Source organism: Phodopus roborovskii, unplaced genomic scaffold, assembly GCF_943737965.1.
Source record: "Phodopus roborovskii unplaced genomic scaffold, PHOROB, whole genome shotgun sequence".
Lineage (NCBI taxonomy): Eukaryota > Metazoa > Chordata > Mammalia > Rodentia > Cricetidae > Phodopus > Phodopus roborovskii.
This window is the reverse complement of record NW_026125052.1, coordinates 12,810,709-12,835,184: the sequence shown is the minus strand read 5'-3', so window position 1 is coordinate 12,835,184 and position 24,476 is coordinate 12,810,709. Positions and strand designations below refer to the sequence as shown.

Here is a 24,476-nt window from a genome sequence, read left to right as displayed (position 1 = left end):
CCCCGTTTTTTTTTTTTTTTTTTTTTTTTCCTTTTCTTTTTTTTAAAACAAGATCTCCCTACATAGTGTAGCTGTTCTGGAATTCACTATGTAGATGAGGCTGACCTCAAACTCAGATGTATCCTCATATCTCTGCCTCCCAAGTGTTGGGATCAAGGGCATGCACCACCACCAACCAGCACCAATTTTTTATGTGGGTGTTGGAGATGTAAACTTAGGACATCATGCTGGTATGGCAAGAACTTCACCAAGTGAGTCCCCAGAAATACTCTTCACAGTAAAATTTACTTACTTAGCTCTGTACGTGGGGCATTTCTTTGACCCACTGTGTGAGAGACAACACAGTTGGTAAGCCATGAAATGTTAAGGGTGTTCTGATTTAAAATAAACACAAACATTTCAGGTTATTGTTTTCATTTACCTTCTAGAGGATCTCTGGGAAAGTTTGGAAAATGCCAGTGGTAAACCTATAGCAGCTGTGATGAATACCTGGACCAAACAGATGGGATTCCCTCTCATTTATGTGGAAGCGGAACAGGTAAACTTGCATAGCCTGGTGTGGTGTACTTAGGTGAGACAGAAGGAATCATGAGTTAGAACATTAGCACACAAAGATAATTGTTCTCTCTCTGAGGATTTAGTTCCTCAAAACTGTTAAGCTTATTAGTGATCACACTTAATTTAGACTACTACTACATGATTACATGTTTTGTTTTTTTTTTTTTTTTTTTTTTTTTTTTTTCCTTTAGGCTCAGCACCCTTATAGACTTCTGTAGTCTGCTGGGTGTAGTGGTGCACAACTTTCATCCCAGCACTTGGGAAGCAGAGGTAGACAGATTTCTTGTGAGTCTTAGTCCAACCTGGTTTACATAGTAAGTTCCAGGATAGCCAGAGCTACATAGTGAGACTTTTCCTTGGGGGGGGGGGGGAGAGAGAAGACATCAGTAATCACATGAGTTAAAACAGAGAACAGTAATTCTCCACTTTCCAATATTAAAATTCATTTTACTTTTCTATCCGGATATTTTCAAGGTCCTCCTCTCTTTGTATTAAAGTGTGCACCACCACCACCCAGCCCAACCTTTTCTTTCTTATTTATTTACTTGCTTTTTTTGTTTTGTTTTTTGTTTTGTTTTTGGAAATAAGGTCTTCCTATGTAGCCCTGGTTGGCCTCAGATTTCCGGAGATCTGCCTACCTTCCTTCTCCAGTAATGAGATTAAAGGCTGTGATACTAAGTTTGAACTTCCATATCTGTTTCTGGTACTTAGATTGATTACTAAGATCACTTTTAGTCTAGGTTTACATTTGATTTAAGTAAGCTCAAATCTGTTAATATTGAATATTGTTGAAGTTTGTTCCCTTGGTGGGGGTTGAATGTATGATATGGACATGCATGCTTGTGTGTGCCAATGCAGGTGGTAAAGGGTAGAGCCAGGTCTGTCCACCTTAGTTTTCTGACAGGATCTCTCACTAGAACCTAGGATTTGACAGTTTGACTGGTCAGTAAGAGCTGGGATCTTCTGTTTGTGCCTTGCAGACACTGGAATTATAAATGTTTGTTATCAGCTGCATGCCTTTAATCCCAGCACTTGGAAGGCAGAGGCAGACTGATCTCTGTCAGTTAGAGGCCAGCCTGCATTACAGAGCCAGTTCAGGGCAGGCTCCAAAGCCACACAGAGAAACCCTGTCTTGAAAAACAAACAAACAAAAAAAGTGTTCGTTATCACAACCCAGTTTTTACATGGATGCTGGAGATTGAACTCAGGTCCTAGTGCTTGCATAGCAGTCATTATATGTACTAAGTTGTCATCTCACCCGAACTATTTTTTTTAAACATATAAATTATTGCTTTTGGTTTTGTATTTATTTGCAATCACCCTCACCTTCACATTTGTGTTTTGTTACAAAACTTGTACTTTAAAACAAGATATGTGTTCCTTTTATATCTAACAAGCAGCATTCTAGGATTTAAATTATGAATATTGATTCTACCTGTTAGTCTAATAAAGTGGGGAAAAAACTAATATAATCTTTCTCTATAAAGAGTAATACAATTTTATTTGTTTGCTGTGTACACTTTGGGGGAAGTGGAACAGACTCAGGCTCACTTTATACTCATTGTGTAGTGTATTCAAGGACAACTGGGAATTCTTGCTCTTCTGCCTCCCACTCCCAAGAGCTGGGATTGCTGGTGGGCATTGGTATTCCTGCCTTTTTGTTGTGTATTCTTTTAATGACAAATAATTTGCTTTTAGGAAGTTCTCTCATCTGAGTGTTACACACCTTCTGAGGATTCATATTCATAGAAATTTGCCTTTTATTTGAAAATTTTTATTTAAATTTATTTTGTATATATATTGAGTAGCTGGTCTCTAGAGCATCTAAACAGGCCCTTTTTTTATTTTTCTTCTCAGGTCTAAATAAAAAGGATTGACTTGCTTAGGTTTAGTCTTTGACAGTTTCATATACAATGTATCTTGTACTCCCAGAGCTCTTCCCAACACACCCCACTCCCCCCTTCCTGTTGTTTTTATGTAACTCACTGCATACATACAGGTATAGGGGCCAGCTACTGGAGCATGAGCAGCCCACCAGAGGTACATGTCTGAAGAAAACTGACACTCCCCACCCCAAAGCAGCTGCTGATCAGCTAGGGGAGGGCTCATGATTCCCTCCCTCAAGAGTGACTTTTCCTGTTCTATAGTATTCTCATCTGTATCACGGAACACATTTGTTTGTACTGGTTTCCCATCTACACTGTCACAGAAACACCCCTACCCAAAATCACCATTGTTATAGCCTTTACTTTGCTTCTGTAGGTAGAAGATGACAGAGTGCTGACGCTGTCTCAAAAGAAGTTCTGTGCCAGTGGACCATATGTTGGTAAGCAAATATGCTATAAAAGGGAGTTGATCATTAAATTTGGGTTCCTTACTAATGGTTTTCAAATTAAAAATAAATAATGTCATGTTCTTTATTAGTTTCTTTAGTTACACTTTGAATTTAACTTGTTTTATTTATTTTATGTGTATGTGTGTGCCTGATTGTATGTGCACCAATTATGTACAGGTACCTAAGGAGGCCTGAAAAGGGCACCAGATCCCCTAGAATCATTAGCCACTTTGTTGGGTGCTGGGAGTTGAACCCAGTCTTCTGGAAAAGCAGCCAGTGCTTTTAACTGCTGAGCCTTCTCTCTTGCCCCAATCTTTAAAATTTTGTGTCTCTCTTACTGAAAATGAGTGAAAAAGGTTTGGACTATCTAAGAAATGAAATCTTTAGTCTTACTCTCTAAAGAATTACTGTGTTACTTTTTTAAAAAAAGTTATTGGCTGTAATAAGTATTAAATCCAGTGATGATTGTCTTTATTTACTAGGCACTAGATAAAGTTATTTCATACTTTACTTTCTCAGCATCTTTCAAGATAGAGAGTAGTATTTTCCTTTTACACATACAAAAGCTAAGGTGTGGCTAGGTTAGTTAAATTGCTCATCAAAGTCAGCTGGATATGAGAAATTTAATCCCAGCACTTGGGAGACAGAGGCAAGCAGATCTCTGTGAATTTGAGGACAGCCTGATCTTCATAACAAGTTCCAGGTCAGCCAAGGTTCAATCACTCTCCCTACATACTACACACAGTCTCCTCTCCCTCCCCTTCTCCCCCCCCCCCAGGATTTGAACTCAGGACCTCTGGAAGAGTAACCAGTGCTCTTAACCTCTTCCCATCTCTCCAATGCCCCCCCCCAATTTTTTTAGTTTATTTAAATTTATTTTATGTGCATTGGTGTGAAGGTGTCCGTGGAACCGGGGTTATAGACAGTTGTGAGCTGCCATGTGGGAATTGAACTCGGGTACTCTGGAATAACAGCCAGTGCTCTTAACTTTGATGAACCATCTCTCCAGCCCCCATTTTTTTTTGGGGGGGAGGCTCTTTTCAAGACAGGGTTTATCTGTGTAACTTTGGAGTCTGTCCTAGAACTTGATTTGTAGACTAGGCTGCCCTTGAACTTAGAGAGATTTGCCTGTGGGCCTCTGTCTCCCAAGTGCTGGGATCAAAGGCATGCACCCCCCCAAATTTTTTTTTTCTTTTTTAAAATGTATTTTATGTGCATTGGTGTGAGGGTGTCAAGTCCTCTGGAAATGACGTTACAGACAGTTGTGAGCTGCCATGTGGGTGCTGGGAATTGAACCAGAGTCCTCTGGAAGAGCAGCCAGTGCTCTTAACCACTAAGCTATCTCTCCAGGCCCCCCAAAAAATTTTTTTTTCTTTTTCTTTATTTTATTTTTTTTATTCTTCTCTGCCCCCCCCCTCTCTCTTTTGTTTTTTAAGACAAGGTTTCTCTGTATTGCTTTGGAGTGGAACTAGCTCTGTAGACCAGGCTGGCCTCAAACTCACAGAGATCCTCCTGCCTCTGCCTCCCCAGTGCTGGGATTAAAGGCATGCCCACCATGTGATTGTGTGCCTTCTTTAAACAGCTCTGTTAATACACTAGTACAGAGTCAGATTTGCTGTTTGCTATCTGTGACAGTGTTCTACTTTCCAAATGCTTTGGCTTTTAGATGTGTCTCCTTGGTGATGAAATGTAGTAGCTCCAAAGGATTTGTCCTGTGTCAGTGTAATAGTGTGAACTCTTTAAGGAAACCTTAGAACTCTCACTACTCAAATTTAACAACAGAGTCATTGTTGTCTTTATTGCTCTGCTTGAGTTAATTATTCTCTTTGAGACAACTGTGATTTTGATATTAAATTAACTTTTCCTTTGTACTAATATTACTTAGGTCACCTGGAAGCATGTAAGGTTGTGGATGTATCTTAGCTATAACACTGCCAGTGCTCTGTCTTCCTTACCACCTGTTTCTTTTCTTTTGGTTTTTCAAGAAAGGGTTTCTCTGTAACTTTGGAGCCTGTCCTGGAACTCGCTCTGTAGACCAGGCTGGCCTAGAACTCTCAGAGAGCCACCTGCCTCTGGTATTAAAGGTGTATGCCACCACCACCTGGTTTCCTTCTGTTTCTTTAAGTGTAACATTGTCTTTAAATTTTCTGTTCTCTTCTTGTTTAGGTGAAGACTGTCCTCAGTGGATGGTGCCTATTACAATCTCCACTAGTGAAGATCCCAACCAAGCTAAACTAAAAATACTAATGGATAAGCCAGAGATGAATGTAGTCTTGAAAAATGTCAAACCAGACCAATGGGTAAAGGTGAGTTGAGACTGGCATAGCTGTTTTTATCTTATCTGAAATGATTATTTCTTTTACTGTGCCTTCTGTGGCTATCTCTGAATTGTCTGTCTTCTTTCAGTTTAGACTAATACTTTCAAAGGACTGAAGCGAGAGAGGAAAAAGTACTACTTGGCTGCGCTTAGTCATGCACACCTGTGACCCCAGCACCATTAGACTAAGGCCAGAGGTTAGAGTTTGAGGCTAGCCTGGACTAGTGAGTCTGTTCCAAAAAGAGAGAGGAAAGCTGGGCATGGTGGTGCACACGTTTAATCCTAGCACTCTGGGACATAGAGAAACCCTGTTTCAAAAAAACAAAAATAAATAAATTAAAAAAAAATAAAAAGGGAAAGGACTGTGTAAATATAGAACATTTGTAGACTTGCAACTACAAAGTGCCCTCCTATTCTAAAAAGCCAGGAGGGGTGGTGAACGGTTTTAATCCCAGCCCTTGGGAGGCAGAGGCAGTTGGATTTCTGAGTTCAGGTTACAGAGTGAGTTCCAGGACAACCATGGCTGCACAGAGAAACCCTTGTCTCAAAAAAGCCAAATAAACAAACAAAAAATAAACTGCCCTCCCTTTCTTTCTTTCTTTCTTTTTTTTTTTTTTTTTTTTTTTTTTGTTTTGTTTTCTGTTTGTTTGTTTTGAGACAGGGTTTCTCTGTATTGCTTTGGAACCTGTCCTGGAACTAGCTCTATAGATCTATAGACCAGGCTGGACTCTGCCCTCCCTTTCTAATGACATGTTAACCTCAGTACTGTATTGCCTTCCTATAACTGTACTCGAGATTAGAAATACATAAAAATCAGTTTGTCACTGAGATATGAAATTCTTTTAGCTATTGTTGTAAAATTGTTTTAGAAAAATACCAGTTAGGGACCAGGTGGTGGTGGTGCACCTTTAATTACAGCACTCGGGAGACAGAGGCAGGTGGATCTCTGTGAGTTTGAGGCTAGCCTGGTTTACAGAACAAGTTCCAGGACAGCCAGAGCCACACAGAGAACCCTGTTTAGAAAAAAAAAATGATTCATTTATTTTATGTGCATTGGTGTTTTGCCTGCATGTATCTCTGTGTGAGGTGTTGGATCTTGGAGTTACAGTTATGAGCTGCCGTGTGGGTGTTGGGAATTGAACCTGGTCCTCTGGAAGAGCAGCCAGTGCTCTTAACCACTGAGCCATTTCTCCAGACCCTATTTTTATAATATTTCTACATAGTAAACTTTATAGTTTAATTTTATGTATGTTCTTTTTGTTTGCTTGTTTTTCAAGGCAGGACTTAGCTCAGTGAGAAAGTACTTGCTTAGTACCCTGGAATTCATGTGTTTGATCCTTGTCACTATCTCTCTCCCCACCTCCCCCAAAAAACAAACCCAGACAAACCTTTTTTGTTTGTTTTTATTTTGTTATTGATTTGTTGTTGTTGTTGTTGTGTTTTTTGAGGCAGGATCTCATTGTATAGCTCTGGCTATCCTAGAACTCACTATGTAGACCAGGATAGCCACTATGCCCACCCAAAAAATCTTTTGAAAAATGGAGTATCTGACTGAGCCTGGTGGTACTCATCTTTAATCCCAGCACTCTGTAGGCAGAGGCAGGCGAATCTCTGTGGGTTTGAAACCCTGTCTCAAAAGACAAGTCAGGCAAAAGGAAGTGGTTAATACTATGTATTATTGGCTCTTTTCAGTTAAATCTGGGAACAGTTGGGTTTTATCGGACCCAGTACAGCTCTGCCATGCTGGAAAGTTTATTACCAGGCATCCGTGACCTTTCTCTGCCCCCAGTGGATCGACTTGGATTACAGAATGATCTCTTTTCTCTGGTGAGCATTTCATACTTAAGTCACATGATGCATTTTGTTTGTTAAAGGGTCCTGTTTCTCCTGGAGTGTATAAAGCATAATTAGAAGGATATGGTTCTTCCTGAAGGTTGGCACATTTAGGATGACAACAAATGGTTAATTATTAATTAACACGTCAAAATTATACCTGTATCATTTGCCAGCAGCAAATTTCATTTTAATGTTTCTAAGACATTTTTTAAAACTATCTTTGTTTAACTATTCTTTGTAAAGGAAAAAGTCCATTCTTTTCAAAACCTATGGATATGAGTCATGAAGAAATTTCCCTGCTGATTTTTTAAAAAACTAATTCAGAGTGATTTTATGCTTTTCTTTTATTACTTTGCTAGGAAAGCCAGAATGTTTTAACAGTATGTTATTACTCAAATTATAGCACATTACCCCATGTATTTGGCTTTGTTCCAGGAAGGATTTAAAGCAGCAAAATTTGTATTTTGTCTTTATGACTCCAGCAGGTTAGGTAATTTCAGGATGTCTTTGCCTGTGGTAAAATTGTCATTCTTTCTAGCATTCCTTTAAAATTGGACCTGAAATCTTGCCCTCTGTGATTGCTGATTGGATCCCTCCTTTGCATAAATGCAGATTAGCATTGATGGACAAATCCATCTGCTGATCTCACGGCCATGGGAGACCTGTCCCCTGAGAGCAGGCTGTTTATGCAGTTGGCTGATAGAACAGAAGTTCTTTTTCCAGCTCTTATTAGTTAGTGCTGAAAGCAAGTACTCTGAATTCATAGCCTTCCCATTCCTATTCTTTTAGAAGTGAGTAAAGGAGAGGCTCAAATTGACACAGTTTGCAGATTCAGCCCTGAAAGAGCCTTTGTCAAGAACCAGGGCCCCAACTCTTCTTGCAGTTTTTCTGAAAGTATAAAAAAATTTGAAAACATTACGTGTTGCCCCAGAAACTGAGTAGAAATAAGAAGTTAACTGTTTTTTTGTTGGTCTCAAATTACGAGGTGTCATATAATTTTTAAGGAGTTCTTTTACAAATAGCAAAGGAATAAATAAAAGATTTTGTCATGATAGGATTTTTATTCTAATAGTATTCTGAACTTACTTAGTCTCATTTCCTTAAACCAAAAAAATTACTAGCAGTAGATAATGGCAAAATACATGTTTGTTTTCTTATGTCTTGTTTGAAGGCTGGGCTAATTTGTGTTTTTTCCTATCCCAGGCTCGAGCTGGAATCATTAGCACTGTAGAGGTTCTAAAAGTCATGGAGGCTTTTGTGAATGAGCCCAATTATACTGTATGGAGCGACCTGAGCTGTAACCTGGGGATTCTTTCAACTCTCTTGTCCCACACAGACTTCTATGATGAAATCCAGGAGTTTGTGAAAGATGTCTTTTCACCTATAGGAGAGAGACTGGGCTGGGACCCCAAACCTGGAGAAGGTAATGAATGAGTGTACTGTATGGGGGAAAAAAAATCTGTCTGAAATTGGTACTTTTCTGTTCACATGTGATTAACAGGTAACAGCAGCATCTCTGTATCCAGATGTTTCTGTATATTCAGTTAGCGAGAAACTACATCTTCTGAATCTGCTGGTGGAATGTCACACCAGCAATAAACAGTAATTTAAGTAGCATGGAACCCATAGAGCCTCTCCTGCCTCAGCATGAATCATCACACCTGGCATCACTCAACTTTCCAAAATAAGGACATTAATTGCTTTTTATGTGTGCATTATATGATTATGTCTATAATCATGTACCTTTTTTAAAGTGTCATTTATATGTTGAGAAGGTGATTTGTAAGCTTTAAATACAATCATCTGTTGTTATATGGTCACTAAATAAGTTGTTTTTTTCCTGACTAATCTTAATGTAGGAGTCTTTTTCTTTTTCTAGTGCTGGTTTTAAACCCAGGGTCCTAGCCTGTTCTAAACTCTGTGAGTTATTCTCAGATTATTAATCTGAGAATCTTGAAATAAGAACATAATAGTAGCAAATACTTGGCACTGTCTTTCCTTTGATTCAGTTGATGCTTACATAGTAGTAAAAGTCAGGTGCTATTTTAAAAGCTGGTGGTAGAGATGCACAGAGCACTGCCTTGTGTAGCTTACATAGCAAACAAATTGCATTATGGTGATAGGAAGTATCACAAAGAAAAATAAAACTAGACAGTGTGAATAAGGAGTACTAAACCAGTATTTTATAAAATAGTTGAGGAAATTGAGACTTGAACAAGAGGCTCAAGAATAGAGAAAAACATGATCCAGACAAGAGGGACTAGCAAGTGACAAGACTCTGAAGAGCCTAGCTGGAGTGTTCAAAAAAATAACCAGAAGTAGCTGGGGTTGTGGCGCATACCTTTAATCTCAGCACTTGGGATGCAGAGGCAGGGGGATCTCTTGAGTTCAAGGCCAGCCTGGTCTACAAAGTGAATGCCAGGACAGACAGAAACCCTGTCTCAGAAAAAAAAAAAAAAAGGAAAAGAAAAGTAAAAAAGTACATAATCAGAAGGTTTGTAGGGTCAGGACCAGGTAAAGGAGGATGAGAGGCCCATGGCAAGTCAATGGTATCCCACAGGATGTGTGGACTGTAGTAAGTTCCTTGTTTTCTGAGCAGAGGAATGTGATTTGATATGCATGACTATGGAAAACAAACTGAAGGGAACCATTCAGAAGGCTATTTAAGTTGTTAATTGCAGCTAGCCTTTATAAGTAGTATATTCTTAGTGTGTTTTGAAGGTAATACTAAAAATATTTAGTGGAAAACTGAGTGTTATAGAAAGAAAACTCATCAGATTAAAAGTGTTTGTAGATGATCAGGTTTGGTGGCATTTAATCCCAGCTCTTAAGAGGTCTTGAGTTCAAGGCTAGCATTATTTATATACAGAGAGTTTCTGGCAAGCCAGGGTTGCATAGTAAGACTCTCTCTTTAAAAAGAAAAAAGTGTGTGTGTGTGTATGTATGTACACCTTGTTGTAGAGGCACTTTGGCTACAAAAAAAGAGTCAGGAGTTTTGTTTGGGGTCTTTCAGGTTGAGGTCGTTTTGGACATCAGAGTAGAGAATGCCTAGAGATCTGGGCTTAGATAAATACATTTTGGAGTTAATAGCATGAAACTAGAAGCCATCACCTAAGGATTAAGAATAGATGGAGAGGAAGGTTTGAGGACTGTATCATAGTTCAGGGATGTAGAGATTGTAGAAGAAAAATCAAAGCCAGGCACACTGGTGGTACATTTTTGTAGTCAGTAAACAGAAGTACACAAGACCAGCCTGGTCTACCTACAGTTCTTTGTTCTCTCAATATATAAACAAACAAATAAATAAAAAACAAACAAACAAACAAAAAAAGAAGGCTGGGGCATGGTCCTCTACACCATTAGTCCTTGGAAGATACAGGCAGGAGGCTCTGGAGTCATTTTCATCTTCATAGAAAAAAAGCCAAGGCCATCCTTGTCTACTTGAGACTTAGAGAGAAAATGGTGAAGAATCACAAAGAAACTGACTGGCCAATGAAAAAGAAAGCCAGGAGAAAGTAAAGTGGCCCAGAACTTACCTAGACAACTCTTTAAAAAGAATTTTGTTGACAACAGGAGTATATTTGAGGATATGGGATTGCAACATTTTTCTATTGCTGAAAATAATACAAGAGTATATAGTAATTGAAAGGTTCCCAGGGGGGAAGAGAAATAGTAGTAATGAAAATGTGTATGTTATGAGAGAAGGTGAAAGGTTACTCCTGGTGTAGCAACTGAGTAATTGAGATGAATTCAGAGCCAGCTTTGTAGCAGAGGAGTTAGCTTTAAAGAGGAACAACCATATAGAGTAACAGGACAGTAGGAAGGAAGTGAGCACATGCTGCTAGATTGCTGGATGTTACACCTGTCTTTGGAAATGATACTATGTGAAACCTTTGATTCAAAAAGGATATAGGGAGAAGAATGCCTTTGTTTTATAGCTATACAGATGAGAATTAAAGAGCAAAGCAGCAAAATAAGGCTTTGTCTTGCAAAGAAGTCAGTAGCAGAGTCCCGGGAAGGGCTGGGGAAGCAACTCAGCTCTGTTTCTAAGAGTGCATACCTGAAGACCAAAGTTCAAGCCCAAAAACCCATGTAAAATAGCCTGGTGTGGTGACACACATTTGTAATCCCAGTACTAAGGAGGTGAAAAGAGACAGATCTCTGGGGCTTGCTGGCTATCAGCCTCTCACTGGTGAGCTCCATTCTAGTGAGAGATCATGTCATAAAAAGTGAGATGTCCAGGATTGGTGGCACACTGCTAATCTCAATACTTTCCAGGCATAGGCAGGTGGATCTCTGGGTTTGAGGCCAGCCTGCTCTTTAAAGAGAGTTCTTGGCCAGCCAGGGCTAAGTAGTGAGGCACTGTCAAAAACAAAAAGACAAGGTGGGTGAATGGCTCCTGAGAAACAACACCCTAGGGTGACCTCTGTTTGACACATGTATTGACACACATGTATATATCTATATGTGCACACGCAAAAGGCCATCACAGGAGCTAGAGAGCTGCCTTGGCAGTTTAAGAGCACTTTCAGCTCTTGCAGAGGACCGGGATTGGTTCCAGCACCAGCATGGAGCCTTATAACCATCTATCAGTAATTCCAGATGCAGGGAATCCAACCCCATTCTGATCTGAGCTATATCCCCAAATATAAGTTGTTTTCAGTCCTGTTGGTGATCCAAAGGGCTCTGGCATGCTCTATCACAAAGCTATATTCCCAGACCTTACATGAAAGCCTATAATGGCAGTAATACTGAATTGGGTGTGGGTGCTTATTGATAATTTTGCATGTCATTGGAGAATGAATCCATTGGATTTTCATTTTAAAATCTAAGGTTTCAGTTTATTATGCAAAGAACATTCTAGTTCCATGTGGGTCTTTTAAGACAAAACTTGGATCAAACCTGAATTGAATGATGTAAGTCTTTCCTTTTCATATATTATTTCATATATTATCTTTGTGGTTTATTGAGACAGGGTTTCTCTGTGTATTCCTGGCTGGCCTTGAACTCACAGAGGTCTGCCTGCCTCTGTTTCCCAAGTGCTGAGCTTAAAGGTGTGCACCAACACCATCTGGCTCATGTATAGTTTGTTTTTCTGTTGTTTTTTGTTTTGTTTGTTTTGGTTTGGGTTTTTTTTTTTTTTTTTTTTTTTTTTTTTGAGACAAGGTTTCTCTGTGTAGCCTTGGCTGTCCTGAACTCCCTCTGTAGACCTGCCCCTGCTGGGATAAAGGCATTTATTTGCCACCACCGTCCAGAACATGTGTAGTCTTTAACAGTGTAATTAACTCCATTGAGAGTACATTAATAGGCTCTGATAGCTGGCACCTGAATCAAGTCAAAGTCAGCAAATTTGTTTGCTTGTCTAGCATGTTTACTCCTTTACTCTTACAGTCTGGTAAATTAAGTCATGGGTTCTCTCAAGTATCAGAGTAATGGACTGTGTTTGTTCAAGATGGTAAACTTGGTGTGACAAAGTTAAAAATATTTAGGTGATGAATTTATAGAAGTGAGCTTTTCATGTAGTCCCGTGTCTTCACTTCTCAATCAGGTCATCTAGACGCACTCCTGAGGGGCTTGGTGCTCGGCAAACTGGGAAAAGCAGGGCATAAGGCAACATTGGAAGAAGCCCGTCGTCGGTTTAAGGACCACGTGGAAGGAAAACAGATTCTTTCTGCTGATCTAAGAAGTCCTGTAAGTCATCTTAATAATTTCCCTTGAAAACGGGGCATGGTGGGACACTCCTTTAATTCCAGAACTCAGGAGGCAGACACAGGTGGACCTCTGAGTTCAAGGCCAGCCTGGTCTACATGTTAAGTTCTAGGACAGCCAGGGCTACATAGAGAAACCTTGTCTGGAGGGAAAAACAATAATAAAAATAAATTCCCTTGACTTTTAGGTATTAGTGTCGGTCTGTGAAGCTAAAGTTGACCTAAGAACTGACCCACAGGCCCTTTCTGACTGTTTTAACATACACTACTTAGATAGTTTGCACCCAGCTTCTCATTTGTTTCTCAGGAAACACATCAGTGCTGCAGGATGATTAACTTTGAGAGATAACCGGTACAAGCTGTTGTTGGGACATGTCAGCTCCTCTGTGATTTTTTTTTCATCAGTAATTTATTAATGATTTCGAACCATAGTCTGTGCAGATTCGTAACTATAGTTTTTCAAATCTGCTTTGTAGCTTTTCTTTGTTTTGTTTTTCCAGACTCTGTAAATCACAGAGGCCTTGAACTTACTGTTTTTCTCCTGCCCCACTCTCTCTAGAGCTAAGACAATGGGCCTCTAACGACATCCCTGGCTATTTTTTTTTTATCTTATATAGAAAATTTGTAACAACAAAATACATGTAATTCAAATGTCTTCTTTTTCCCTGGATCTTTTGTAGGTCTATCTTACTGTTTTAAAGCATGGGGATGGCGCCACCTTAGATATTATGCTAAAGGTAAGTGTATCTGAAAAGGGCTCCAGGTTCCTGCTTTTGGATTTGGATGGACAAGTACCACTTTAAGTGATTCGGGGAGTTGAGGGAAAGCCTGAGCTGGTCTGATTTGTAATCCCAGGTAATAAGGAGTTTGAAGTAGGACAGAAAGTTTAAGGCTTATCTGTCTGTAGAGTGAGTTCAAAGTCAGAGTAGGCAACTTTGTGAGATCCTGCTCAGCATAAAAAAGTAAAAGAGCTCTGGGAATATAGCTTAATAGGACAGTTGGCTTGACATACTAGAGGCCCTAAGGATAGATCCCAGTACCCTAGAGAGAGGGAGAGAATTATAGAAGGTCTGTTTGGGTGTTTCCAAATGATGCTGAACTAATTTTCCAGGTTTATTTGTTTGTTTTTCCTTCACAATTTTAGTATCTAGCAAAATCTTAATCTTGAAATGGTCCATCCCTGTTTGTTTTGTTCTGTTTCAAGACAAAGTCTCAGGTAGAGCAGGCTGACTTTGAAAATTATTGATGATTTTTCTGATCCTTGTGTTTCTACCTTCCCAAGTTCTAGGATTACAAGTGTGCCTCTGTGCCCATTTTTTGCTTGTCTGTTTTGTGTTTTGAGACAGGGGCTCATTTAACTCAAGTAGTACTCTGCCTCCCTTTGTAACTAAGCTGAACTTAATCTTCCTTTTACCTTCCCACATGATGCTCAGATTATGGAGATCACAGACTGCTCCCACCTTTTTTAAAAAAACAGGGTCTTATTCAGGTTGCCCTTGAGCTATTATAGCCCAGCCAGGCTTGAACTAATTCTTCTATGTCCTCCCAAGTAGCTGGGATCACAGCCTGAACCACCTACTATGCAGCACAGAGATGCTTGTCTTTCTCAACCTTCCTAATGATGGGATCCTTTAATAAACACGGTTCCTCATTTTGGTGATCCTCCTCCATTAGATTATTTCATTGCTACTTCATAACTGTAATATTGCTGTTATGAATCATAGATATCCAGGATATCTGATTTTCAACTCCAATGATGGTCATAACCCACAAATTGAAAACAGTCTATATGATTAAGCCAGGTTCTTCAAAACTTCTCCTATGAAAAGCCAAACAAAGTAGCACTTGCCTTTAAAACCAGCACATGGGAGGCAGAAGCAGGCAGGTTTGAGTTCAAGCCGAGCCTAGTCTACATAGTGAATTCTAGGACAGGACTACACAGAGAAACCTTGGTAGGTACAGAGAACCAAACTTCTCCTATGTAAGAGGTAGCATTATCTGCCGACATCCACAATCACATGCATCTTTACACACATACACATGCACACACAAAATGTTTTTTAAAAATCCACTTTAAAAATGTAGCACTTTGCTTTGTTTTTGCAAGGATCTGGGTTCCATCCCAGTATGGGAAGGAAAAGACAGGAGAAAGAGGGAGGAAGAGACGATCGAGTATCACAAGCTCTATGAGAGAACAAGAAATCAGCTCATCTGTCTTCATAGTTTTCTTAACATTGGGAACATAAAATTAACCCTGGTTCTATAAAAGTAGTATTAATGGTAATACTTGGGCCGGCAGTGGTGTCACATCCCTTTAATCCCAGCACTTGGGAGGCAGAGACAGGCAGATCTTTGTGAGTTTGAGGCCAGCCTGGTCTACAGAATGAGTTTCAGGACAGACTCCAAAGCTACACAGAAACCCTGTCTTAAAAAACAAACAAACAAACAAAAAAAGTAATTCTTAGGACAAGTGCTGTATCTGTCTAGTCCCTGTGCATTAATTTCCAGTCTGTTAAGAAAGAGCCATGCTATGTTAGAGGTGAAAGGACCAAAATATGCTTACTACTGTCATCAAGTAATTGTGCAAAATGTGCCTAAATACCCAAATCACCCATGGGAACTATGTAGTCATTAGAAGATTTACATGTAAGGCAGACATGTTGGCACACACCAATGGCCCAAACACTTGGAAAGTAGATCTAGGAAGATCAGGAGTTCAAGGTCCTCTTCAGCTGCTCGGAGAGTTCAAGCTGAGATATGTGAGACCCTGTCTCAACAACAAAAAAAAAGATTCTCTTTCAGGCCAGAGAGATGGTTCAGTGGTTAAGTACACTTGCTACTCTTACAGAGAACCCAGGTTCATCCCCAGTATCCATATAGTGACTGTCAATAACTCTAGTTCCAAGGGATCTGCCACCTTCTGCAACTGAGGGCACCAGGCATGTGTACACTCAGGAGGCAGAGGGGCAGGTGGATCTCTGTGAGTTCGAAGCCAACCTGGTCTATTTACAGAGTGAGTTCCAGGACAGGCTCAAAAGCTTCACAAAGAAACGGGGTGGGGGTGGGTGGGGGGGTGGGATGTGATGAGATGAGGGTTGTTTTTTCCTGGTAATTTGATTTAAAAATGATTCCTGCTGTCTTGAGCTGTGGTATAGAGTGCCATCTAGTGGATGTTTGTTACATGTTCTCTGGGAAAGCAATGCTTCCTGAAAGCTCAAGTTCAGACTTCGAATATATCACACTCTTAGAAGACTGGAGGCAAGTGGCAGGGGTAGTGTCACAAATTTTGAGGCCAGTCTCATCTACAAAGTGAGCTCCAGGATATCCAGAGCTGCATGGTGAGACCCTGTTTCAAAATAAGCAAAATGAACATTAGATAATATAATATTCTGGGATATCATTTCTTTTTTTCTTTTTAAAATGTGTATAGCTGTTTTACCTTTGTATGTCATCATATCACATGTATGCCTGGAGACCTACATAAGCCAGAAGAGGGCTTCTGACCCCCCCCCCCCCCGGAGATAGAATTAGCAGGCAGTTGAGTCACCATGTGGGTGCTTCAAATCCAGATCCTCTGCAAGAGCAGCCAGTTCTCTTCAGTACACCTCTCCAGCCCCAAATAGTCTTGTGTTACTTTGAGGAGCTGAGGAGAGGGTTCAGTAGATAACAAGCTTGCTATACAGCAAGAGGACCTCAGTTAAGAGCTAGGGCAGTGAGCGGGCAGGTAAAGCAGGAGCTTACATTATAGTCTACTAGCTTAGGTGAAAATGTAAGCTCCAGGCTTATTGACAGATCCTGACTCACGGAAACAGACAGCAATACAGGAAGACTCCTGACATCAACCTCATGAGTGAGCAAGTCTACAAATATGAGTACATGTATACCCATGCACAAAATTTTTAAGTAACATTCAATAATGCATCTTCTTATTTTTTGGGGGGGGAGGGGGAGGCAGGGTCTTGTGTACCCAAGATTGGCTTTGAGATATGTAGCTGAGGATGTCCTTAAATTTCTAATCCTTATGCCTCTACTTCTCAGTATTAATACATCTTTTTCTTAAATGAGTAAACATTGCAGCCAGCTACTAGGTGTCTAGATTTCTTTCAACTTCCATTATTATAGGCTAAATTGATAGTTTATTCATTCAATGCAAAGCATTAATCAGTTGTCAGTGATGTAAAGAATTTGACAATGGCTGACTTCTTAGATATTAATGTTTGACCCTGAAGAATGGAGACAGGTTATAGCTAGTACACACCTACATCTAGTGACTTATACTGCTATGACAAATAATAGGTTTTATTCTTCAGCCATCCTGACAAAAGATTCTCTATGATGTAGTATTTTACCGTTCTTACCCAGTGAGAAAGCAAAGCAGAAATTTTACCTCATGGGAAGAGAAGCTGGTATGAGTGTGTAGAATCCAGGGATGAACTAACTGTTCCTCATTATTTCTTTTCCCTATAGCTTCACAAACAAGCCGATATGCAAGAAGAGAAAAACCGAATTGAAAGAGTTCTTGGGGCTACTCTTTCACCTGAATTGATTCAAAAAGTCCTTACTTTTGCACTTTCAGTAAGTTACAAGTTACATTTCAAGAGAGCTGGGCTCATTGATGTGTGGCCATTGTTTCTGATTCAGCACACTCATATCTTCTAGTGTCAGGGTGGAGAGAGGAGGTGGGCGATTCTCCCTCCTCTAGTGGGGTTTTCAGAGAGTGAAATCAGGTCCTGAGGCTTGGCTGCTATGCTGACCTCTCATCTCCCGCTAGTAGTGAGGTTAGAATAGGTTGAACAAGTGGATGCCTTTTCTTGGTGCATCACCTCCATGGAAGGGAGTATCTTCCCTGCTATTACTTGAATTTTCCAACAGTCTGTACCAACATCTCTGGTACCAGAAGATATTCTATACAGCCAGACTTTTAGTTCTTCTCTCTCTTTTTTTTTTTTTTTTTTTTTTTTTTTTTTTTTTTTTTAGGAAGAGGTACGTCCACAAGACACAGTGTCAGTAATTGGTGGAGTGGCTGGAGGCAGCAAGCAAGGGAGGAAAGCTGCTTGGAAATTCATAAAGGACAACTGGGAAGAGCTTTATAATCGATACCAGGGAGGGTTCTTAATATCCAGACTAATAAAGGTATGTGGAAGTTGTGAATAGCTGTTAATCTTGAATGTTACTGAATGATTATCCATGATTTATTAGAGCCTAGGAGATTAGATCTAAAAAGTCTGAGTCTTTCCTCTTTAAAAGGTTCTTCAGCCAGATATATTGGGCCATGCTTATAATCTTAGCGCTTTAGAAGCTCAGGAAAAAGGATTGTTATGAGTTTGAAATTAGCCAGGGATATATAGCAAGACCCCAAAAAATGCCCACGTCTACCCTCAAATAAAGAGTTCCTTGAGGCTTGTATCTCAGACTTAGGCTTTTCCTGCACTAGGGCCCTGGGTTTCAGCCCCAACATCAAAAAAGTTTCTTACTCAAATAGTTTCTGAGGTTTGTTTTATGATTGTGTGTGTCCCCATTTTATAATCTATGCAACAAATTAGAGTACGAGAAGACAGAATGGTTTGTTTAGGGTAAGGAGAAGTTTATTCCTAGTGTTTAAAACTTGTGGTTTGTTTTCAGCTGTCAGTTGAGGGATTTGCGGTTGATAAAATGGCTGGAGAAGTTAAGGTAAGGAAAATACTGTTTACTTTTCAATATAAAACATAACATGAACCTAGCTTTTTTTTCCTTAAAATTTACATTATGTGTATGAGTATTTTGTGTGCATGTGTGCATGCGCACCATGTGCTTGCTTGGTACCATGGATATGAGAGGGCATCAGATAGATCCCCTAGAAGGAGAAGTCTGGAAACTTGTAAGCCACCTGTTGGTGTTAGGAACCCAGGTCCTCTGCAAGAGTAACAAGTGGCTTTACCCTGAGCCATTCTCCAGCTCTAGGAACATCATTTTAATGAGTATTAGGATGGTATGTTTTTGTGTGTCCTTGTTTCTTAGAAAAAGACAGGTTTGACTTGGCTTCAGTATCCGAAGCCTTTAGAGTGGAGAGATAACATAACCAGTTTTCTTTGTGTAGACTCTGGTCCTAGTAAAGTTTGGTGGACAAAGTAATGCTGAGTAAGAAAATTTTAAACTCCATTATACTTTAATCTTCATCATAATGTCAAAATAAAGATACACTTTATCTTCTTGGAGGCAATATTCAGAGCTGTGATCTGCTCACTGTATGAGCCATTGTTAGGAATATTGATTTCAGCACTCGGAGGCAAAGACAAGTGGACTCCTGAGTTTTGAGACCAACCTGGTCTACAGAGAAAGTTCCAGGACAGCCAGGGGTACACAGAGAAATCCTGTCTGGAAAAAAATGGGTGAGGGGAGTAATGAGTTTTACTTGAGAAAACAATGAAATGCTTGATTTCTGCTGTCAAGTTACCTTATATATGAACAATTTCATTATAAAGGCAATGTGATATGAACAAGAAACACTTAATAGGTTTGGGAAGCAGGATAGTGGCAAACTGAAGGTGGTAAAATGGAATTTCCAAGATTGAAGATGGGCAAGGTGGCTCATGCTGCTCAGGCTAAGGCAGGAGGATCACTATGATGTGAAGCCAGTCAAGCTGTGGTGTAGAAGATGATTTAGAATGAGAAAGAGAAGAGACTGAGACCCTAATTCTCCAAGCAAGGAAGACACAGTAGCTTAGAGAAGAATAATGGAGTCATGGGATGATAGAGAGTCAGGGAGGATTTTTTTTTTTTTTTTTCCCCAGTAAGCACTAGAAGGTATGGACTATCCTAAACTCCCTGAGAAACCTCAAGCTGATCTGAATTTATGATGATCCTCCTATCTCAGCCTCATGAGCCCATGGATTATGATTTGTGAACCACCACACTGGCTTTTGTTAATTTTTAATTCAACAGTATTTCTGCGTGTGACCATCTGAAGCAGTGGTTCTCAACCTTCCTAATGCTACAACCTTTAATACAACCTTTTAATATAGTTCCTCGTGTTGTGGTGGCCCCCCTAACCATAAAATTATTTTGTTGCTACTTCATAACTCTAACTTTGCTACTGTTATGAATTATAATGTAAATATCTGATATGCAAGATATCTGTGACTCCTGTGGGGGTCTCCATAAGTTGAGTGCTGATATAAGGGAAGAATTCTACGACTAAGCATTCAAATATATGAGCCTATATGGCTGGCCTGAGACCTGAAACCTAACTCTGAGAACTAACTTTCCAGAGCATGAGGTCTAGGGGTAGAGGACACTTCCAAATGCCAGCATCAGAATATTGAAAAGGACAAAGGAGCCAGGCTTTTTGTCAGGTTAGGGCCAGTGACATGGCTCAGCAGTAAAACCTGTTTCCTGTCAAACCTGGTGACTTAAGCTCCATCCCCAGGATCCATATGGTGGTGGAAGGTGAGAACCTACTCCTGAGATTGTCTATCTGACTTCCACATTCTCACTGGGGCACGCTCAAGGTCACATGTGTACACAAACACATGAACATATCACTGCAGCGTCTCTGGGTTTAAGAGCACTTGCTGGGGCCTGGAGAGATGGCTTGGTGGTTAAGAAGAACACTAGCTGGTTTTACAGAGATCCTGACTTCAATTCCCTGTAGTGAGATCTGGTGCCCTCTTCTGTCCTTCAGGGGATACACGCACACAGAATGTAAAAAAATAAATAAATGGGGGGGGGGCTTAAAAATACACTTGCTGGTCTTGCAAAGGACCTGAGTTCAGTTCCCTGCACCCATGTCATGTGAGTTCCCTGTACTCTAGCTGTAGGGAATATGATGTGCGTGCACGCGTGCGCGCGCACGCACACACACACACACACACACACCCCAATCTAGGGGCTAGAGATGAGTTGGTGTTTAAAAACACTGACTGCTCTTCCAGGGGTCTTGAGTTCTATTCCTAAAATGCACATGGTGGCTCAACTGTCTTTAACTGTAGTCCCATGGGAATCCAATGCTCTCTTCTAATGTGCAAACAAGATAGCCATATTCATAAACTTTTTTTTTTTTTTTTAAACAAAAACTAGATGCTTGGTTTGGTGGCGAATGCCTTTAATTCCAGGTAGAGGATCTCTGAGTTCGAGGCTAGCCTGGTCTATAAAGAGAGTTCCAGGACAGCCAGGGGTGTTACACAGAGAAACTCTTGTCTTGAAAAATATAAGAAAAAAATTAAACTAGGTTAGATTCTTAAGTAAGAGAAAAGGTTAGAGGGAGCCTGACCATGTTATACTCTAGAGGGTCCTCCTTTGCCATCCCAAGGCCATACTGCTCAATGCAGACAAAAGCTACAGCGGAAAACCAGAAATGTAGATGGTCTGTAATTATAAAGATTGTGGAGATTATGCAAGAAACAAAATATAAAATACCTAAATTTTAATGTATCTGTTATATTTAGAGTAATGTTACTTTTGATCTGCTTAGTTAAATAAAATATTTTATTGAGGAAAAACTGCACAATCAAGTTATTAAAAAAAATAATGCTTTCAGTAGGTTTGTGATTTTTATATTGTACCCTACTCATAGCTGACTTTGGCTGTAAGTAGTTTGTGCATGGGCCGTAAATTGGACACATAGGTAGACAATTAAAATTTTAAAGAGCAGCCGGTTCCATCTCTTTATCAGCTTTTGATTAGGTTTTATGCACTCACTTATTAAGGAAGGATTCCTATATGTAGTCCTGAGGAGTTGCATATTTCAGCCTGTGGTGGCACTGTGAGTTCTCATGCTTGAGGATGATGGATTCTTTAGGCCAGTAGTCCCAACATTAACTTCCTACTATTGCTAACAGTGTTTCTGCATTCTGGATTGTTTTTCTATCAGGCTTTCTTTGAGAGTCACCCAGCTCCTTCAGCTGAGCGCACCATCCAGCAGTGTTGTGAAAATATCTTGCTGAATGCTGCTTGGCTAAAGCGAGATGCTGAGAGCATTCACCAGTACCTCCTCCAGCGGAACGCCTCCCCACCCTCAGTGTGAAGCTTCTGCCAGCCTGCACCAAGGTCTTGCTGCCTCTCTGCAGGGATGAGGTGGAGCTACCAAACAGCCGATTCACATGCCAAGAATTGGAGTCTTATACCAGTGGGGGTTGGACAATGAATGTAGTTAACTGGTTCCTGCTCACACTCCAGAATTAAATCCTATTGAAAAAGGAAAATCAGCAATTCAGCAAAAACAAAATAAAATAAAATGTAAATATGATAGTAATAAACTAGAGCATAATGAAACTGTGAAACTTCCTGAAGCCTGTCATGGTTCAAAGTGTTGAACACTCTCCTGTTAGTGACAGATATTGTTTTAAAACCTACCAAAAGGAAAGAAAGGCTTTTGGGGAAAGGATTTTTGTGAAGTGGGTTTTACGTGCAGCCTGACAAGCCGGGTATGTCCACTGCTGGGGATGCTGACCAGAAGGCCGATCCTGGCTCATATAATGGAGTCTGTGCATAATAATTCCAAGTGGGTTGTTCTTTGTTGTTGTTGGGTTTTGGTTTTTTTTTTTTTTTTTTTTTTTTTTTTTGTTTTATTTTGTGTGAGTGAGTGTGTGTGTGTGTGTGTGTGTGTGTGTATGTGTATGTGTGTGTGTGTGTGTGTTTTCCCCTTCATTTTTGGCATGGGGACTGACCAGGAAGGTATCTTTTCCTGCATAACTCAATCTGAACCAAGGATTGTAGTTCCCTCCTTGCCTGCCTCCCTTCTGTGTGATTCCCCCCACCCCCAAGAAAAGTAATGAAAAGTTTTTTAAAAAGTAAAACAATCCCCTACAACCTCCATCCTGGGGTCTTCTCCTTTTAGTTCTGCCCCAGCTCTGACCCTGTCCTTCTTAGACATGATGAGAAACATCTTTGACAGCCACATTAAATAAGAGGAGCTGGTAATACTTTTTCTTCTTTTTTAAGACCCCTGAAATGCATAATAGGTGAGAGAGTAGAAATAAAGATTATCAGCCAGGCCTTTCTGCTGGAGTGAGTCTGCTCAAAATGGTCCCAGTTACCTGACAGGCCAAATGCAGCACTCTCCCGAACAGTATCAGTGAGCTCTGGTTTACCGCCTTGTGCATAGGAGAAGCCAGTGGAGACTGCTGTGGGGCCCAGATGTCCGCTGCTGCACCAGTATGCCCACTAACGAGCCTCGCCACCTAACCTATGTGTTTTTACTAAGTCTCAGCCCCCTCTTCTTGCCCCCCCTCTTTTCCCCTCTTTATTTTTTCTGAATCTTTTTTTTTTTGTGTGTGTTAACAGAAATTCATATTTGGTGTGGCTTAATGTATTTCAGAAGGTCATCAGATTGTGAGACTGCTTCCTTGAAACATTTTTGTGCTATTGTTTTAAAAAAATAATAATTAAAAAACAGTTGGCGTTAATAAAAATGTCAATGTGAAGTTGATGTCCTGATTCTTTCAGCCTCCTTGAAAAGAAACTAGATTGTCCCTGTGCTTTAGTAGGGTTGCAAGAAGTCTGCCCACAACAGGACTCTTGAGAAACTTTTATGTTTTATGTATGTGAACACAAACATACCACAGCACATGTGTGGAGGTCAGAGGACAACTGTGGGCACAGATTTCCCCCCTCTACCTTATAGGTTTTGGAATTGAACTCAGATTATCTGACTTTGTTGCAAGAACTCTTACCCCTGAGCAGTCTTGCCCACTCCTGCCTGTTTGTGTTTTCTGAGGCAGAGCCTCATTCTGGAGCCCAGAGAGACTAGAACACTCTTATGTAGCCCAGGCTGTCCTCAAACTCAAAATGATCTTCAGCCTCCACAGTGTTGGGATTATAGGCATGAGCCACTAGGCCTAGTTTTACCACAGGATTTTTTTTTTTTTTTTTTTTTTTTTGGAGCGTTAAGAAAATGCAAAGCAGGTATAATGGTTTGTGCCTATGAATAAGAGAATTTCATGGTAGCATCATCTACATAGCAAGACCTTGGTATCAAAGGAAAGGTATATGCCACCACCACTCAGCTTTTTTTTTTTAAAGATAGATTCTCATGTAGCCAAGACAAACCTGACAAGACCAAGAACTCATTCTCCTGCCTCTTCCTCTGAAGTCCTAGGATCACAGGTGTGCACTACCACACCCAACCTGGCTATGCTTGTAGTCACTAGTTTAAACATGTTTGTAGAGAAACATGTGCCCCCTTCTCCTGTCCCCTGTGCAACCCATACCTTTGCCATCTTGGATGTTCCAAGCTCTGGACATGCTGCCCATGACAATGTGCTTGGCAAACACACCTAGAGACGGACATCTTCCTCCACTAGTCACGGGTCAGGTGTTACAGCCTGCCTTCCTGATATTAGGTGTCAGGCTAAATTCCCATACACATAAAATTAATTTTAAATTGAAAACTAAAGCATTCTAGCAATATTACTAATATAATTGCTAGTAGTGACTTTGTCATCTAAGGAACAGCACCCAGGGATCCTCGACTCTTTGTAATGGGAAACTGCTGACCTGCCCCTCCAGGGATCTGATAGAAAGAAGCTTCCAGTGAGGTCCAGAAGCACAGGGGGTGAGCCCAACTGTTTTGAGCAGGAGCAGACCATTTATGGCAATGTGTATTTCTCAGTTCCTCAGCACAACTTCCAGAAAAGATCAGCATTCCTTCAACTCAACCTGGTAAGGCAGACCCACTGGAGCATGCTGTCTTTCTGGTTTCTTCCAGCCAAAGCTTGTTCCTCACAACTACTAGCTTAAACATGTA

At 40.3% G+C, this 24,476-nt stretch overlaps 1 protein-coding gene across 3 annotated transcripts in view; it reads left to right on the top strand.

Annotated features, from left to right (window-relative positions):
- The window catches only part of Npepps (aminopeptidase puromycin sensitive), a 70,100-nt gene extending 48,136 nt beyond the window's left edge, over nt 1-21,964 (top strand). For all 3 annotated transcript variants that reach the window (XM_051175120.1, XM_051175129.1, XM_051175135.1), the window contains 11 exons: nt 429-538; nt 2,821-2,884; nt 5,060-5,199; nt 6,903-7,037; nt 8,250-8,469; nt 12,595-12,737; nt 13,435-13,491; nt 17,222-17,329; nt 17,732-17,887; nt 18,377-18,424; nt 21,603-21,964. In XM_051175120.1, the coding sequence (XP_051031077.1) occupies nt 429-538; nt 2,821-2,884; nt 5,060-5,199; nt 6,903-7,037; nt 8,250-8,469; nt 12,595-12,737; nt 13,435-13,491; nt 17,222-17,329; nt 17,732-17,887; nt 18,377-18,424; nt 21,603-21,755 (1,334 nt within the window). In that variant the 3' untranslated portion in view covers nt 21,756-21,964. The remainder of the gene's footprint in view (nt 1-428; nt 539-2,820; nt 2,885-5,059; nt 5,200-6,902; nt 7,038-8,249; nt 8,470-12,594; nt 12,738-13,434; nt 13,492-17,221; nt 17,330-17,731; nt 17,888-18,376; nt 18,425-21,602) is intronic.
- The last annotated feature ends 2,512 nt before the right edge of the window (nt 21,965-24,476 follow it).